The sequence below is a fragment of the Simochromis diagramma genome, unplaced genomic scaffold (assembly GCF_900408965.1).
Source record: "Simochromis diagramma unplaced genomic scaffold, fSimDia1.1 OVJJ01000822.1, whole genome shotgun sequence".
NCBI classification, from domain to species: domain Eukaryota; kingdom Metazoa; phylum Chordata; class Actinopteri; order Cichliformes; family Cichlidae; genus Simochromis; species Simochromis diagramma.
The window spans coordinates 2670627-2689975 of record NW_024387520.1 but is presented as its reverse complement, the minus strand read 5'-3'; the positions used below and the strand labels follow the sequence as shown (position 1 = coordinate 2689975).

At 40.1% G+C, this 19349-nt stretch overlaps 1 protein-coding gene across 2 annotated transcripts in view; it reads right to left on the bottom strand.

Annotated features, from left to right (window-relative positions):
• Window positions 1–580: 580 nt before the first annotated feature.
• LOC120726137 (DNA repair protein XRCC4-like) overlaps window positions 581–19349 on the bottom strand; it is a 25042-nt gene continuing 6273 nt past the window's right edge. Inside the window, exons 2-8 of one of the 2 annotated variants that reach the window (XM_040019486.1) lie at window positions 19172–19330; window positions 18197–18384; window positions 7409–7575; window positions 6784–6948; window positions 4776–4873; window positions 2552–2686; window positions 581–2171 (exon numbers count right to left, since the gene is read on the bottom strand). In XM_040019486.1, coding sequence (XP_039875420.1) covers window positions 2559–2686; window positions 4776–4873; window positions 6784–6948; window positions 7409–7575; window positions 18197–18384; window positions 19172–19330 — 905 coding nt within the window. In that variant the 3' untranslated portion in view covers window positions 581–2171; window positions 2552–2558. The remainder of the gene's footprint in view (window positions 2172–2551; window positions 2687–4775; window positions 4874–6783; window positions 6949–7408; window positions 7576–18196; window positions 18385–19171; window positions 19331–19349) is intronic. The other variant, XM_040019485.1, reaches the window with a different exon arrangement.

The window sequence follows — 19349 nt, the reverse complement described above, 5'->3', positions numbered from 1 at the left end:
TTTCAGAATACTTTATTGATGAGATGTAAACAGACACTGTGACATTCCAGTGGGGATTACTAAAACCACCAAGAACATATAGCGGGATAATCCCGGTGGCCACCTGTGGTTTTCAAGAGACATAAAGGTATCATCAAAAGCAGCAGCAAGAAGGTCCAGAATTCAGATGTAAAGAGTCAAATAATCCAAAGCTTCATTACTGTCTCATTGAAAACACACGGCGATGAACTAAGAACCTAAAGCTGATAGCAGATGTTAAGGACAATGTGGGCAAGTGAAGAAGCTTAAAGACAACATAACCTCATTAACCTGAAAATCAACCCTCAGGTAGTTTGGGCCACATAATATCTACACAATAAAAGGCTGCGTGAAAAAGAGGGAAAAAAAGATTAAGGGCCAAATTATCTTTTGCAAAATGCTAGTTTTGAAAGTTAAAACGAAAGAGACGGTTTCGAGTTTGTTTTCATAATAGAAAGAGGGAGGAAAACATCAGCAGGACATTAAGCATTAAGAAAGCAGTTATAGTTCCCTGGTTGTGACACCCTTTTTTTCTGGGTGTAGCATGTTGACCCCCTTTTTCTTCACTCTCACACTGAGCTGAGATCTGACTACAGCTGGAGTCAAACTCAAGCTCAGGGAAAAGTGAGACTCTTTGTAAATTGCTTCCGTAGTCGTGCTCCAGCTTCTCTACCGAGTTCTTCAGCTTATTAGCAGAAACACTTTTAGTTCCTGACATAGTCCCAGACAGTGTTAAGTGGCTGTTATCGCATGGCCACTGACACATCTGGGAAAAATCTTTACAGCAACACAGAATGGAGAGGATTTGGGAAATGATTGTATCAGTAACTGCTTTTCACCCCTTTACTGTAAAGCAACTAGTCTCTTAGGAGATGTGGTAGGTAATTGTCACAGTTAAAGCAATCCAGATGCTGTGACGTGCTCTGGCTTTCTGAATTCACTTTCACAATCTAGGAGAGACCCTTGCATCATAATCTGGAGACACTTCCAGGACACTGCTGCCCTGCTGTCGCTGTTTTGGTCGTGTGTGGCTGGAACTAGCCTGCCACATAGCAAGATAGCAAGCAGAGAAAACCTGCTCATTAAAATGTTCGTGAATAGTCCCGGGCGCCATCTATTTCTTGAAAAGGAGGCTGAGAACAAGAGATGGAGAAAAAGAAGCAAATATTGTTTGAACCAGTAAAACATGCATCACATTTATATTTTATAGCTTTCTGTGTAATATTTAGCTGTACTAGAGAAATACAGTTCGATATAGTGTGATGACGCAGAATGAAATACATTAACTTTATATTCAACCCAACAAGTGAGAGAAGGAGGAGTGAAGCATGAAGCTCAAATGCTAGCCAACACACAAATATAAGCAGTTGTCAGATACTATTAATGTTTGTAGAGTTAAAGAAGTGCTGCTACAACAGAGGCATCATATATTAAATTAACTATATTTTATGATTTATAAAAACACAGAGAAGTTGATGTTATTATGACAACGCAATCCAAAACACCAACAGTAATCAGGGGACATTTTATTTCACTTATCTGCACCTCTTCTCACTGTGGACAAAGTCTGGAGAAGGTTGCTTTTCTCGCTGCTGTTTTACATTAGTAGCATACAGGATGTAATATAAATCTGAGCCTCTTTATAGGCAGCAGTCCAACAACCTCAGCTCTTTCTACTGCAGCGCATCAGCCAGAGAAACCACAAAAGATATGCTAGATTTCACTTTTTCAAATGTTTAGAGACAATGTTAAAAACCATTAAAAATCATTTTCCACAACTGATGAGTGCAAATAAAATTATGCCTCTTAATTAATCCTATTTATTAGGTGGAGACAGCAGCTACTCTCTAGCATGTGTGGCCCAGGGCCACTTCTAAGACCGCTGCTGTCAGAGGCTGGACTCCTTTATACCTCTGTGGATTAATATAACCAGCAAGAATACATATTTCATCTAAAAAATGTTCAGGCCTCAGTAGACAGACAGTTGGATGCTGGGAATTATACATAAGTGTTTTTTTTTTTTCTTTTTAAAACAGATGATGACGACAAGACGATGATTTAATCCTCCTTAATTGGGTGAAATGGAAATAATGGGGAATAAAAATAAATCAGTAGATCGACCCACATCTGTCACTGTAGTGGTTTTACAGAACCTACAAATGGGGGAAAAAACTGCTGAATAAAACTTGAGGCTAAGAGGTTTCAAAGTGCCATAAAACTTTAATCCTGAAATGATTTCCATGCATTGATGTTAAACTTTGATTTGGAGTCACATGGAACAACTTATTTATTAACCGACACAGGACCGGAGACATTGTGTGTCATGTTGGCACCATCTTTACATGGACTACTTGAAAATCTGCTACATATAACTGCACATTTTCTTAAAATTTAAGATCCAAATTCTTACAATTACACTTTTTTTTTCTTTTATTACAACTATATGTAAAGAGCGGTTCCACACAAAATTAACTTTAAGCAACTATGATATAAAATATGCTGCTCCATTAACTGCATTATTTCTCTGACAAACCTGCAATTTAAAGTTGTTCAGAAGATTGTGGGCTCGAGGTGTGAAGCAACCTACGCTTCCGTTTCGGTTGCTCATCTTCATCATCATCAGAAAAAGTCCGGTCAACGGGGATCCCTTCCCAGACCAGATTACGTCCTGCAAAGAGCACAAACTGTTGAAACTTCACGTACAGAGAAACATACAGGCTATTAGAGTCTAATTTCATTTCTTTTTAGAATTACATGGGTGGCTACATACTCTGTCAGTGTCACTTTTGGTGCATTTTTGGCAGTTCCAGGGCAAATTACCCCAGATTACCACTGTTAACCCCAGAGGACTCCACACCTTCAGAGGTGTGATCTTTATCGGTAATTAAGATCTGGCATTCCTAACAATCTTGGTCACCCTACAATAGTTTATATACAGAAGGAAAAACACACCTGTTTGCCCTTCAACACTGCTGCTAGCCCATTCAAACGCAAAGATCGACAGATTGAGGCGCCATGTAAGAACAAAGACATACTTGGGCTGAACTGATTAAGAGCTAAAACTCAGTACTGTAATGGTAATGTTACTGCAGATTCAGTATTTACAGTTACCTTAATGAAGGAGGTGTGGAGGCTGGTATTAGAGACCCATTATTCCTTTCCCTCAGAGGAGTCACATGTGTGCCCCTCAGGTGACATGAGCTTTTCTTTAACGTCCCTTTATTCTCCCACTGTCTCTATCGCTCTTATCTTCAAGTTATCTCATTGTGAGCGATTCTTCCTATGGTGTCAGATGCTAAAACTCGAGGTCAAAGAGAGCCTCCAGCTCTGCTCAACATGGAAACACAGCCTGAGGCACAGAGGTCAACAGGGGGCAAATACGTCAAAGGGGAAATGTTTGATCTGATGCCACGTGTGTGTGGACTCACCTGGAGTAATATCAGTGAGGTGTTTCATTATGTGTATGTTTCATGTTCATGGATCGGCGTAAAGGTATCTATGAATTAATCGGTTGTTGTGGTTACGAATCTAATGCTAGCAGAGAGTGACACGAGCATATGGCTTTTTTCCACCACTGTGCTTTCGGCCAAGAGAAAAAACGCCCAAAGACTTTGGAAACACACCCATAATGTTAAAATGCTGAGAATAGAGACAGATTCATAAAGGCACATGTAGGTAAAAGCCTGGAGATGTCACTGACAAGCTGAAAATACAAGAAAGCATTATAAGACTCTTTTGGGCCGCAAACAACCGACTGTGTGAGCCAAGCCCCACACGGGCTAATCTACCTCCTCCATCCATCTTCACTGAAGCCAAGACGGGACACAGAGCACAGAGCAGAGGGTGCATGTGCATGTGTTTGCGATTGAGAGCACAGAAAATAAGAGCCAAGCAACACAATCTGCTGAACGACATCAATGTGTTTTTCAACTGTATTCTCTCGGGGTGGTTTGAGTTTGGCTGCAACCACAAACAAAACCATTGATACAGTGATCTAGGTTTTCTCAGTAGATTGCAGCACTACAGTACAGGGGGGTATGACTCAGATGTGACGTTACTCCAGCACTGCGAGACGCAGGAAGGTGAAGACCACCTAATGGCCAGCAGTGCTCAAGCAATCTCAACAGACTTGTGTGGGTTTATGACTCAAGTGTTTCCCAGAACCCTTCGACCAGAGGGTATGCGCTCTGCTTATGTGTGCTTTTAAGTTTATGTTCAACCCCTCACCCCCTTGCTTACGTACTCACTTACATTCAACTGTCAACTTTATTGGACAGTAAAATCAGCGAGAGGAAAGCGAAAACTCAAGGGCTTCACTTTGGTCCGCATCATTAGAAAATAAGATTGTGACCTATTACGTCAGAATACTGGGAAAGGGTGTAAATTTGCCATGTTCAATACTTGCACAACCTGCTCCAAGACATGCTGCATGTGTTTTTGAGCAGCTACTGGAACACAAGGTTGTTTTGAGAAAAGCTGAAACAGCTTGTTTATACTTGTTGGAATACTGAAAAACCATTGCATTGGGCAAGATGGATTTGGGCTATGGATCATTCCCCCATGTTGTTACATACCCCATTAACCTCCCTGTGAGTAGGAAAGGTTGGTGGTTGTCTGGTGACTGTATTAAATTTTTATGCATTCTGTGTCAGTAGTTGTGGCGAATAACTGGTCACTCAGAGGTTGAGCAGTCTCATCGATGAGAGGATGTTCCTTCTGACACAAGCAAACACACCCATAAACACAGACACACACACCTGTAATGAGGATAGTTGGCTCCAGAGAGGGTTGGATGCTCTGACTGGTCTCCTCTCCTCTGTCCGGACTGCCTTCACCTTGAGTTGTGAGATTGTCACTGAAAGAATTTACAGAAGAAGAAGTGTTTCCTGTAACGCCCACAAACTGAATCCTGAGTCAGACAAGTGGATATGCTTTAGAAACTACAGCAGAGTATCTCATTTTACTCTGCTTTTGAGTACTCATCTTTCACTGTTAAATATTACTGACCACAAAGGACAGTGGCGCAGCCAGACATGTGAGCAGAAACTATGAGTAAAATCTTCCATGCTCTGCACCCTGTAGTGGCCTGTAATGATGAAAGCTATTTAACAAGCCTGACTAAAAACAAGTCAGCCAAAGCCAGAGGTGTGGCAAGCACACATGTGGTTCTGACAGCACTTTGTTGAGTTTCTTAGAAAACAAAACTTGCAATGTGGATGTAAAACAAAGACAGGAACGTTTTGATTGATTCTATGTTTGGCCAAAATCTAAATACATAATTCCACGTATTTACAACACAGTGCACAGGGAGAGTACCCCTTTCAGGTGACGGCTGCTCCACTGAAAATCAAAGGGTGAAATCATTTTAAACTGACTGAAACGGCCTACCTGGAGGAGATTAGGAACCTGGAGACCTGGTGCCAGGAGAATAACCTCCTCCTAAACATCAGCAAGACTAAGGAGCTGATCGTGGACTTCACTACAAAGCAGGCGAGGAATTACAAACCCCTCATCATCAGTGGCACGCCAGTGGAGAGAGTGGACAGTTTCCGATACCTGGGTGTCCACATCACTCAGGACCTGTCATGGTCCTGCCACATCAACACCCTGGTTAAGAAAGCCCGTCAGCGTCTCTTCTTCCTCAGAAGACTTAGAGACTTCCATCTGCCACTGAAGGTGCTCAAGAACTTCTACTCCTGCACCATCGAGAGCGTCCTGACGGCAAACATCTGCACCTGGTTTGGGAACAGCACCAAGCAGGACAGACGAGATCTGCAAAGGGTGGTGCGCTCGGCAGAACGCATCATTCAATCAGAGCTCCCTGACCTGCTGTCCATCTACACCAAGCGGTGCAAGTCCAAAGCTAGGAAGATTATGATGGACCTCTCCCATCCCAACAATGGACTCTTCTCACTGTTGAGGTCTGGGAAGCGCTTCCGCTCCCTTAAGGCCAAAACAGAGAGAATGAGGAGGAGCTTCTTCCCCCAGGCTATTCGGGGCCTGAACCAGGTGTAGGACTGGACTCTCACACACACGTCACTATAAGACTGGACTCTCACACACGTCACCACACGCACCACCACACATTTCCTATAATCCTATAATTCCTATAATTTATAATCCTTATCTTTATAATCTCTTCTGCTATTTGCACATTCTTTACTGTAACTTCCTAAGTTAATTTGTAAATTTTTGTAGTAAACTGTAAATTGTAAATATTGTAAAACTTTTCTTCTGTCATTTAATGGTCGGGCATTGTACAGCTACAAGCATTTCACCCCCATGTCATACTGTGTATGGTTGTGTGTGTGTGACAAATAAAATTTGAATTTGAATTTGAAATTTGAAAACTTTACTGGACATTACCAGACTAGGACCTACTTGTTACTGGTTAACGTGTAACTACAGAAATTGACTGAATGTACAAAAACCTGTCAATCAATAGAAAATTAGCATTTTGTTTTAGAATGAATGATTATTATTTTAAACAATCACCTGATGATACTGGTTTCTGAAATTTAAAAAAGAACTGTCTGTTTTTGTCCATCTTAGATTAAAAGTTAAATGAACTGTGGCTTATTCAAAACCAATCGTCAAAATTCTATGAATAGCTTTTTAGTTGCCTCTATTCAAATGTGCATTTTAGGACATTAGTTGATACACAGGTAAAACCCTTCTATGGACATAACATACAACATTCAGTTGTTTCTGTCCTTAAATTGGACTTTTAAGGCAGATAACAGTATAACAGCACTTGATGCAGACCTTTGTATACCCTCCTCGTCGCTCGGATGGTCGTCCGAGTTTCGAAGCCTTTTGACAGCCTCCTGCAGACCTCTGATCTTGGCCTTCTTCTCGTTCAGCACCATGACAAAACGTGAGTACAGTTCCCTCTCTAACGCTTCCTTTTTCTGAACCTGATGCTTGAGCCTGGTGAGAAAAACACGTTCATATGACAACAATATTCTGCGTGGAGGTTTCATGCTCTTGTCGGCTATCTGATAGTAATTTGCAAAGGTGAATGACGCTAATCCCAAAAGTCCTGTGTGAACCTCATGCTGTACTCTGGAGAGAAATCAACAAGCGAATAAACAACAGCACATTTTATTTTAATTTTACATGCCAGGCATTAATAAAATTGAAGACATGTGAATCACTTTCTGAGAAATTACAAACCCAGCTCGCAATAATGGGTGGATCCCACAATATTCTCAGATGGGCGACCAGTGATGATGTCATACTGGGTGATTTTTGTGGATATAAACAAGCTGGCAACTTAAAGAGAAAAAGGAGTGTGCATGCAGACAAAGCAATCAACAATAAATACCAGCCCAGAACATCTTAAGAAAATTATGAGATTCTGTTGAATTATTTCTCTCATTATCCTTACTGTCCGAGTATTCGCTGGTGATCCTGCTTCAATTTACAGTTTTGCTCCAACAATCGTGAGTTTTCTGTCTCCAGATCTGTGCTGCGCTTTAGGGACTGTCCAATCATCTCACAGGTCAGCTCCAGAGGGTCTGGAGATGGCTGGAGCTCCACAGAGCCCAAGTGCACCTGAAACAAGGAGGAAAAGAAGCTCAGCGACAGAAAGTGAAATGAGACAGCAAGACAAAGTTTGGTTTGCAAGTCATTGGAGAAGATAGACTCAGTCTTTCTTCCTCTGCACTGAGAAGTAACTTCTACTTGCCTCCCTTTGAGGGCAACCAACAAACAGGACAGGTTTACAACTACCTCTGAAGTACCTGGGGTTCCTCTGCTAGAAGTTAGGAGTGACCTGGGAAAGTCGCATCTGGCATCAAAATCACGACTACGAAAATGATCCATCACTAGCTTCCAGAATCAGTTCACTGTGAAAAATGAGTAAGCTTCACACTTCTATCAATACAATGAGTCTACAGTACAACGTACCACAATATTACATAAGATTTTCTCTGAAGCAGGAGAGTTTTTTTCAGATGATGAGGAGTGTCCTTCTGTCTGGGAGAAACAGAAGATGAATTCACTGGTCACCTGCAAAGTATGCGAGGGGAGAGCAAAGTTTCCTCTCTGTTGGTTTTTGTCGGTGAGTCTTTGGAATCGCAGGTAGGCTTCATATGTAATAAAACATTCCTCATTTGGATTGCATCTTGGCTCTTAGTCACAGGCCAGGGCTGAGGCAAAAAGCAGTGAGCAAAGAAATCGAGAAATTCTAACTTTTAGGTGATGTGTCGTTTTTTTTAAAGAGGAAAATGTTATCCTAATTAACAACAGAAACCATGTTTAATACGGTTCATATCATATAGCTGTATTATCTTTGCTTGTTACCTTGGAGATGTTTCCATTAACACACCTACACATAAGTACTCCTCATAAAGAACTGAAAAACCAGAAAGTAATGAGGTGTTAAATCTTCACTTAGCTGCGTGAGGTCGCAGACCCACTGCAATAAAGCCACCATCTTCAAAAGCTCTCATAAAATACTTGTCATTTTTGTCCTGGGCTGATTCTGTCCTGGCAGGCCACACACCTGTTTTCTCCTTTTCTGTTGAACCTGAACATGTGTTACTGAGCAGACAGTGGCTTCATATTGCCCCCAGTTTTATATCCTAAGCACTACTGTGCCCTGGTGCCTTTCGTTCAGTTTCAAAATTTTCCGTCTTCTCTTTTCTCTTCTTCCATGGAAGTATTTCACACTCCCATCAGCACCAGCTGTACTCTGTGTTCAGTAGTGGTTGAATGTGGTCTCTTAGGGCCTTGAACACTAACTGTTAATGGATGTTACAAAACTCTGACAATAACAAAGACATTTTATAGGAACAGGGCAAATTAGGCATGTTCTACAAAGCATGTTCGGCTAGCTTGAGAAAACCTAAGATCCCAGTCAGAAAAAAGTGCCATCAAGATGGTAGTTATCAGCTTTCTTTGCTAATCTGGAGTTTCTTTGTCAGGCTCCATGTGCACTCACATTAATTATAACGCATTGTTTGACTGGTGCTGCAAATAAGGCGAGCAACCAGGCCTAAAGCGGCAGAAAAACATTCATTTATAATAATAATAAACGCTTAATAGCACGCAGTGTGATCAGCTCTGACTCTGTCCCATTGTTACATGTTCCAAGAATACGTAGGAATTGCTTTAGTTTGTTGCCAAACCAAAGTGAAATGAATTCTGTTGCTTGATTTAATTCTGGGTGGTAAATTGCTTACAAATGAAACTGATCAGTTTTCTGATCCGTGACCTAGTAGCTGTAATTCCAGCAGTGTAAAAAAAAAACTGCAGCTGTTTATGACTAAACACTAAAACTCTTACATTTTCTGCTTGACCATCTGAACATGAATGCATGCAAACAAGAGTGTACTCGACTTTCCTCGCTGACCCATCTCACTTCGTAGTCAAATCCTCTGGACTACTTTTTAAAGCAGGAAGTACAACATCAAAGCAGAGGCCCTTTCAAAAAATAACCAAAACACAGACGTTATACATTAAACATGACAGGAACATCAGTGAGTACACCCCAGTGAAATATCACTTAAGTATAAATCGGCTCCAGCGTGTATCGCCTATCAATAACAACAGTAGAATATTTCCTTATTCAAAGACAAACAGAACATAATTTAATGTTATGCAAAATTATGCTTCATATAGTCTAACATAACACTGACATAAAATGGCCCCAAAACACTACATTTTTCTCAGTTTTGGGCCTTGGACTTGGAAGGGTGTTTGTCTCTGTACATCCATATCAAGGCTCCATCAGTGTGCAAAACTTCACAAATATGGAAAAGTCTACAGGGAGATTGATGACTACCAAAAAATCCGTGGCAGCAGTAATCAAGCCATGTAAGCCAGCTGAGTGTAGGCATGGAGCTCCATTTACCCCGCCTGCGTCTTATTTGGTAATTTGTTTGGATTGTTATAAGCTTTGCCAGTTTACAATTGGCACACTGCTCTCCTCTGGTGTCTGCGTGGTCTGGTAGATGCTGATTTCCAGACTATGTTAACGCACAGCTGTTTTCTGCCTGCGATGGCCTGACGACAGTTCTCCAGGGTGGACCCTCCCTCTTGTGCTGCGATGGCTGGCATAAACTCAAGCACTGTCAAACCATCTGGTTCTGTGACTGCACTATTAGATTAAAGCATTATTAAACGATTAGATTTCAAAATCTTGTTCAACTTTACACTTGTATTCTGTATTAATGTCCAAACACAAGGAGCTCTTTCAATATCATTTGGCAATACATTTATTATACAGTGATAATTATTTAACTTGCACAAGTTTTGGGAGTAAAACTGTAATGCAAAAGTTCAGCTTCGTCAGCGTCCATGTCGACAGTGCTCAGACTGATCACAACAAATGGAATCAGGACTCAGAGAAGACCACCCGGATACTATTCCCAAGAACTCGTAAAAAAGTGGAGCAACACCGGTGATCCAGTGCAGCCTCTTCTAGCAGGGGGAACTTGTGTGAGCATTAGAATTTATCAACAAGTTGACATAGCTGTGATTCAGTTATTGTGCAAGTTAAAGTCCACTGTTAAGATCAAACAGTGAGATGTGTGTAGATAGAGTAAGAATGGGAATTTTTCTGCAAAATGTGAATGTTAACAGAGGGAAGTGATAAAGAGCCACTGTGACGATGTACCAACTTGTATAGTATGACAGGGTACATGCAGACGTGGTCAAAATTTTACACTAATGGGCATCATGGGCATAAATGTCATGGTAATTTGGGGCTTTTCATGATTTATTGGTTCCTTTTTCAGGGTAGAATGAATGTACAGGATACATTTTCAATGACTTCAAAAAAACAAGAATTGAGCGCACAAACTTGAATTTATTTTGGATTTTCTCTAATCTACACAATGTCCCTTAGCAAGTTGCACACAGACCAGATGCTTTTGGTAGCCATCAACAAGTTTCTGGCATAATTCTGGCTGGATGTTTGATCACTATTCTTGGCAGAATTAGTAAACTTCAGTTAAATTGGTTTGTTTCCTGGCATTGGCCCAGTCTTTAAGCCTAGTAGACACATTTTCAATATACATACAGTCGGGGCTTTGGTAGGCGATTCCAGAAGCTTACAAGAGTTGATCTTTAACAACTGCAGATTCCAAGATCATCAGTTCAAACAACTGTACGTGCATATTATTGATTGTGATGTGGAAAAAGAAGAGTTTGAAAAAATCATTCAAAGCCCAGATAACTGACAGCAAGTAAAGACAGAAGGGAAGTTTGAGAAAAGATCAAACCCCTCCTTGACTTACACTCTAGAGGAAAGGCTCCCGTAATACATCAGCTCCATGATAACAGATAATATAAAGGCTCTGTTGAGTAATCTAATATTTTTATGTTGTGTTATGTTATGCTGAAGAATGTTGTCCCCTAGATTTTCTCTCAATCTATAATAATGCTGAACTTTATCTTCGATGTTTTAGACACGGACTCACAAATCTTCCTAACCAACATGTCAACATTGTATTACCCTAATAAGACACTAGACAGAGACATCTAAAGTGCTGGAAGAACAACCATTATTTACAGGAATAACTTTAGAAATGGAACTCAGCTGCTGTTTATTTATTCTCCTCCTTTTTTTAAATACCAAAGGTAGTGTTTTTTCACTGTCTTTAGTCAAAGGTTATCTGAGAAGACCCACTGCAGTAAACACATCACCAAATATTTAACATTACTCTATGGAAGTCATAAGAAGTATTGTACACTAAACAGAGGTATAAATATGAAAATGCAGCGAAGCAAGATACAAATATCTACATATCAGTGACAGACAGAAAGAAATATTTCTGTAAGTGATCAACGTTAAAACACAGCAATGGACTAGAAGTGCTTTTTTTTCTTATTTTCTTGAGCTTGGGCTCCTCTCCTGGGAAACAGAGATAAAGTTAAAGGTCAGTCTGCACACTGCTGCCAGCCACTGCAAAGATGTGGGAGGTCAGACTGTTTGTCTGTGATGCACAACCCACTACCACATTTTTGTTGCTGAACTGAAACAACACTAAAATAAGCAAACTGCTCACAGCAGTAGTTTCAGCCTCTAACAATATTCAATATATGTCTTATAACACTTAACTTTCTGGACAGAGAGACACGGATAAATTCACTCAAATTAAATTAGATGCTTCATACAGCTAGTTTCTTCTGACATTGCAAGCGATGAATAATCTATATACTGTGGATGTACAATCTTCTTCTATGTATGCAAATTTGTCCAACATTTCAATGTGGTCCAGTGTGTGTGGTCTAGGTGTTTGTTTATGCTAGTCTGTGTGAGTGTGTGTATGTCTCCAGCTTGCAAACCAGACCATAAGGTCAAATGTTGACATAGGTGTGGAGGACAAAGCCAGAAGAACACAGTCCCACTGGAAATGATACCATAACACACTGTGGCCACAGAGGACTGAAAGCTTTCCATGTCACTCCATCTGGCACACTGCTGGAGATCTAAAAGGTAATATGGCCCTAAGGATAAAAAAAATACCTTGGTTTAACAACTGGTGACCAATGATACGAAGAAATGCAATGCAAGGCAAATGCGCTCATGTTTATCTAAATCCTAATAAAAACACAGTGAACATGTCCCTGATAAAAGTTTTTTTTTATTCTTTATCTGGAAATAACTATTGTGTCTTAGGGACCAGGGAAGTGAGTGGGTGATCACTGAGCACACGATACAAAGAGACAGTGTACAAGAGTGGGCACGGACACTGACGTCTGGGCATCGAAGCAGAGATCCGTTTGTCCCATCGGTTCCCTTATCCGCTCTGCAGAGGCGTAAGGCCAGATAGAGTCCAGGAAGTGGAGGGCGAAAGCAATGAGTCCATCCCAATAAGACACACTTTCACATACGCGGCAAGGACGATGTGGCGCGGAACTAACTGATACCGTAGGAAAATACTTAATGGTCACTTCGGTTTGCAGCAGAACAGGAACAGTCGTTCTAAGCACTGATTGTCATTCAAATTGTAGAGGGTACAACTACAAACCTGACTACGATTGCAGAAAGCTGCAGGTGGCACCGGCAGGAGAAACGTGTTGGTGGATCAGACTCTTCTGTGTGGTCGGTGTTCAAATCTGGCTTCCAGCTGTGCCACAATTTCCCAGACTTCAATGGGACTGCAAAAGCTAAAGATGCAACCAATTTGTCCTCATTTTTGCTATTTGGTGTTTGAGTCAGTGCACTTTTTGTTTGTTTTTTTGTGTGTTTGTTTTTAAACTCAAACCACAATAAAAGCATTTGGCCAACTTCATGGCAATGAAAAATTTGCAATTACAAAAATGAATTTAGGGAATTCTCTGCTCTAGCCAAACAATTCTATTGTTAACGTTGTATACAATAATGCAGTGCTATGACAAACCCATTATGTACACACACATACAAAAAATTATCAGTTATCCAGGGGCTTCCTGTGATTTTCTAAAACCTGTCACTTTCACTTTAGGTCGTATTTCAGCACCAACCTCGAAGCACCGGGATTTGGACCGTAATTTTTGACAGCTGACAGAAGATGATTGAAGCCACAAGCGAACGAATGGGACACAGATGTGTCCATGTTTTCTGTTTGTCAAATAAAAGTTATCGAGTAGTTCACTGGGGACTCAAGCTGTGCAGCTTGACACCAACCACAAATTTCACTGGAGGAGCCTAAGTTCTGTTATTCTTTAGTATAAATTTATCCATTATGTACTTGAACATGACAGATTAAAATTGTCAGCAAATCATGTGCATGATCATTTTTTAAGAGATGGGTACTTGGAATGAAAATCTGAATTCCAAATTAGAAAGACGATCCTGTAAATGACCAAAAGTGAAAGCTTCATAGATAAAAAAGATAACAATAAGTTAACCATAGTAATTCTTCCATAGTTAATCAGCCATTCATTAGCAATTTTTACACAGCTGTTTGTGTGCTTGCCTTAAGTTGTCCTTGGCTTTATGTTCAAAGATTTTTAGTATTTTTTTTATTATTATGTATCTTTTGTCATTGAGAAGCTTACAGCTATATCTGAAGAAGAAGCAGCAGGCCTAAAAAACTATCTAGACTAGATTAGAAGTATTGGAAATTTATGTCCTTAAGAATCATTTAAAAAAATATCCAGTGGAGATCTGACACAGGGCCTGAAAGATGCATTTACCAATTGCCAAAACACCAATATATAAAGAGGAGATCATGAGAGAGGTACAACAGTGAGTGCCCACAGCCATCTGTAAAACATGTTGGAGGCTCTGTCGTGGTTTGGGGCAACATTTCAGCCAGTGCAGTGGTGTCGAGGAACACTGAAAAATACTGTGAGATTTTGATTCACTGCGCAATAACATTTGTAAACCACCTGATTAGCAACAGCTTCATTTTTCCAGCATGAGAATGATCCCAAACACACTGCCACAGAGGAGGACCATCAGTAATTGATTGGCCTCCCCAGAGCCTGGACCTCAAGATTATTGAATCAGTGTGACATCATGTCGGCAGAGAACAGAGAAAAAGGCAGCCAACATCCAAAGAAGAGCTTTGCATTTCCTTCAAGAAGCCTCTCTACTTCAAGATTAGGTTTCAAACTTTCCTTTTTGATAAAGCATGTGGTTAGGGCTGGATCAAGTGACCCTGAATTCTCCCTTAGTCGTGTTGCAGCTTGCTGGGGGCTTCCCATGATAGACTGAGCGCTTCTTCTTCACACACCTCTTTTCGTTCACTACGTGTTTATGCACCATTTTGCATTTAACCATTAGTTATTATTAATCTCTGGCTCTCTTCCACAGTGTATATTCTATCCTGTCTCTTGAAATGGAATTGAATTAAAAACTACTACACTACCACTACTACTACATGTAACACACACTCCTATTTGTAAACGTTCACTGCATGTACAAGCTTAGCGTGAGAAAATATCTTTGCGTGGAGAATCATTAACTTTTAAATGAAGTTGTTAAAAAAATGTAGTTTCTTATGATATAAAATAGAGGCTATGAAGAGATCAATCTAATAAAAATGGAAACAACTTACTGTAGCACAGAAATGCAGCTGACTCAGGCAGGTATAAAATACACTAAAATCGTAAAAACAAAAATCACACTCTTAGATGACAGTAAATTAACAAGTGACCTATCCAGAATCTTAGGTTTGTGGATTTAACACATTTGCAGAAGACTTAAGTTAGAGTTCAGTGCTGGATTTTTGACAGATGTGTACTTAAACAGGCATTAAGGAGGAGATTATGTCTAATTTATGTGTGTAAAACACCTGCTTAGCTGTAGTTTAACATGAAACAGCCGACTGTATTCATCATTACATCGTCTGAGGTCATAATCATAAAATATTAACGTCATGTCAAGTCTACCACCTGTTGAGTCTCCACCTTCTTTTCTTCTCTTTCTAAAGGAAACTTGCACCCTCAAATTAGCCGCGAGAAATATGTTAAACTTTTTAACCTCTGACATATAAATAATGGGGGCAGTACGAAGGCAGATTAGGAAAAAATACTATGAATAGAAGGCGTAAGAATAAAATGGGAATTTGCACGTTATATAAAATTTGGTCATGATGGGTTTTCTTCTACCACACACATTCTGCACATCGTGAAGATAACTGCAACCATGGAGAATTGATAATATTTTTTTTAAAGTATACAGAGGACTGCGCAATTTTAGGCAACTGCCAATCATTTTCTGTGGTCCTGCAAGAATCCTGCATGAATTAATTCCAGTAGCCATTTTCACACCTGGAATCCAGCACTGAATTTTTCTCTACAGACGCAGGTACATGTAGAAACGCAAATGTCTGATGTAGATCATACACAGCAGCTCCCTCACCTCCATCTCTAAACAACGTCCCGACCTGATTTACCCAAAAGATCATGTTTGAAAACAGCTGGTGACTTAATGAAGTGTAATGAGGCATTTTTAATGGAGAGCATAAGGTGTTACAATAATCGAGGCATCTTAAAGTATGTGTAAATTACTGTTAACATCAGTAATGTACTGTGTATGTTCTCAGTCATCCAGGTCATGGTAAAGAAAAGCGACTTGACTTCTTTAAGTTTCTTGAAGAGGTGAAAGGTTATTGTAGGACCTAGTATCCTTACTACATCCACAATAATAATAAGCAAGACATTGTTAATTATGTTTTGGTTTTTGATTTTAAAACTGAGCTACATGTGTATTTCTGTGTCTGAATGAGCAACCACTTGCTCAACAGCTTTGTCAAGTGTGGTACGCAAAGGCTGATGGTCTCAGAGCTTTTTTTTTTAACCAACAGTATGTCTGTACATGTTTGGACATGGACACGTGCATGCAAAGGCCCTGTTGCCCACAATAATAGAGATAAAGAAAGCCAAGAGGATCTGAAGAGAGAAAAGGGGTCTAATCAACTGTCTTTTAAAATGGCTGGATAAGGATGGCCCTCTCCATAAATCTGGGTTTTATGGTTACTACAGTGTTCCTAACCTCCTGGGGTTCTTCCTCTGCCAGCACAGCATTACAAGATCCCAAAGTAACCTCCTCAGAGGCAGAATCTCACAGTTTGAAAAAAATAACATCAAAATCAACCGCCATGGCCTGTGCTTCATCAAGCGTGTCATTCCTGCCTGCCTGAGCAAAGCATACAACATGTGTTTCTAAACTTTTTCAGTATTTGTCAGTGACTGTTGCATAAATTTAACATTGCAACAGTGTGAGCCATAATTATCTTTCCTTGTAACAAACCTTTAGTGAGAAGCCTTTTTCTCGTTTTCCAGCTACAGCCATTAGACCACTAACTAATAACACTACCTTTGGATGACTGGTAACAAACTGCACTGAGTACTTCCTGTCTGTAGCCTGAAGGCCACCAAGCCTTTCTAATTCTCCTTTAATGTGGGGAAACTATAAACCTTATCTTTTCAACGGTCCCTTGTAAAAACCAAAAAGAAAGAAAAAAAGGAAAATCAAGAAAACTTCCTTTCGATTTTGTTGTGTGTTGTTAGATGTCCTCAGGGAACAGTGACAAGAGGGGAGTCCATGATGCTGTGGAAGATGGAGTACTGATAATACATCATGTTTTACTCAGTACACATTGTGCCACTCATCCATAAGATTGGGGTCTATCGTTGAGCCCCATCATTGAGGCCTCTGCTTCAAAGCTACAGGCAAGGAAAATTAAGCTGCTGCACTTTTTACACTTGTGCCACATCCGTTCAATGCATGAAACAGCAGCATTTTCTCTTCATTTGTTAAGGACATTTAGGCTGAAAACAACCCTGCATTAAAATATTTATCCCCGTGTCAGGAGGACTACATAAAAGACTGACATCTCATCAACCATCATTCAAAACAAGCTCTCTTTTTACTTGCTTTCACAGAACGAAGGGTAGTTTAGTGCGGCACTTGCTCAAGTTAAGCAATTAGTTCCTGCCTCACTATGAAAGATATATTGATTCCAAGATTTCCAGACCATAGTCAGTGTAAAAGATGGATATAGCTTTTGTGTCTTTAAAAAGTGAAGCCAACATCGAAAAGTCTTAAACAAACCAGCATGCATGTGATCGGCCACCAGGGGGTGTTTCCTGTGGTTGCAAAAAGTTTTTCAATTCTACAGAAGTTTATATTTAAGAATGAGGGTATGCTCTTTGGTTCTTAGCCAACAAATATCCTGTTCATTCCTCCCATGTCTGTCTTTTCTATTTGCCAAAAATCCGGCTGCTTCATCATTAGTCTCTTAATAGGTGGAGACACAACCTTGAAAAAGCTTCTGTGAGTTTTAGCATTCATCTTTTAAAACCTATCATTTATGTAAGGCAAGACCCAAGGGCTAATGTAAAGACAGGCTAGGAACCTTCTCTTATGTAACATCCAAAGCATCAGCTGTCTTTTCAAAAACATATTGTCCATATTGCTTGACATTGCTTGAGTGTTTACTGTAACCATCTGCAAACTAGTCAACTTGCAGTTTACGTTATTGTCTTCAATACTGCCATAAACAGGTTTTGTAAAGGTCACTGCAACCTTGACCACTAAATTCTTATTAGTTTATCGGTGACTCAAGATTCATTTTAATACATACTTTTTACAAAAACCTTATCCTGATTTATCTCTAACCTGGTTATATACTCATTTTCTATGCTTAGCACTTTGCACCATAAAATGCTAAACATAATGAATGATTATTGTAGCAAACACTGTACAAATCCACACAAAACCTTTGCTTACCGAAATATCATTACAAGTCTTCTCATACAAGAGACAACGGCGATCAGGAGAGAGGCCAAAGGTATACATCTCCTTGTCTTCGCTTCTTCCTCCTCCACTTTTTGTTAGGGCTTGAAGAAGATCCTCAACATATCTCTCTCTTGGTACTCCTATGTCATTGGCTTCCCTTGTCATATCATCCTCTGAAACTGACAAAAAAAAGCATTGCTCAAACACCTTATTGTCTTTTAAAAGGCATTTTTCTCATATTTAAAAATTATTTTCAAAGCTGTACACCTGACAGAAACTGGACAGAGGGGAAGGAGCAGATTACAGAACAAGAAGTGTAAACATTTATTATGTAGTAACCCATGAATGCACGTGAAAGCGGATTTGAAAGGAAGCATGCAGAGAAACCAAGGGGACTGTCATCAGCTGCTGCACAGCTGCTAACGTTGGCTTGAAAGTCCCAATTAGGACATGAAACAGAGAAATACTGACGAGCTAGAAGCCTGCACGTAGCTGTCACAAACTCATCTCCACCTGTCAACTCTCCAGATGGACAGCAATGGAAAACTAGAGAGCAGTTATGTTCCAGATGTCCTTCCAGAGTATGGGCATTCATGTACAGACACACACAGGCACACACAGACACTCACTAGTGGCTTACTATATACAAAGACAAGCCTTGTAGATTTTAATCTGCTTTATACACCTGTAAGCTGCAGCGTAGGAGTGAAGAAGGATGATGAAACGAGGTCACGTCTGTCCCTCTTGTTAAAAGACCAACAGTTATAACACTATGATAATATGATAAGGGGGTCGGCCAGGTGCTTAGACAGCTTGGATGAATGGTTGCCTGATGAATAGCAGCCCTGCTAACCACTCAGACTAGGTAATTAGAAAAAAATGAAAGTCTTTCTATTACACTTAAGCCTAAATTTAAGGTAATTTTCATCTATTCTAAACTATTCTTCTTACATCTCAAATATTTACCTTCTCCAATCCATGCTGAGCTGCCATTAGTAAGAGCTAATGTGAAACCAGCACCCAGGTCTATGGCCCAGTCCACTCGCAGGAAGTAGGGAGTATCTGGATCATCACTTAGTCTAATCTGACGAACTGTACCGCTCATGTTTCTCACATATCCGAAACCTGCAGAACACCAAAAACA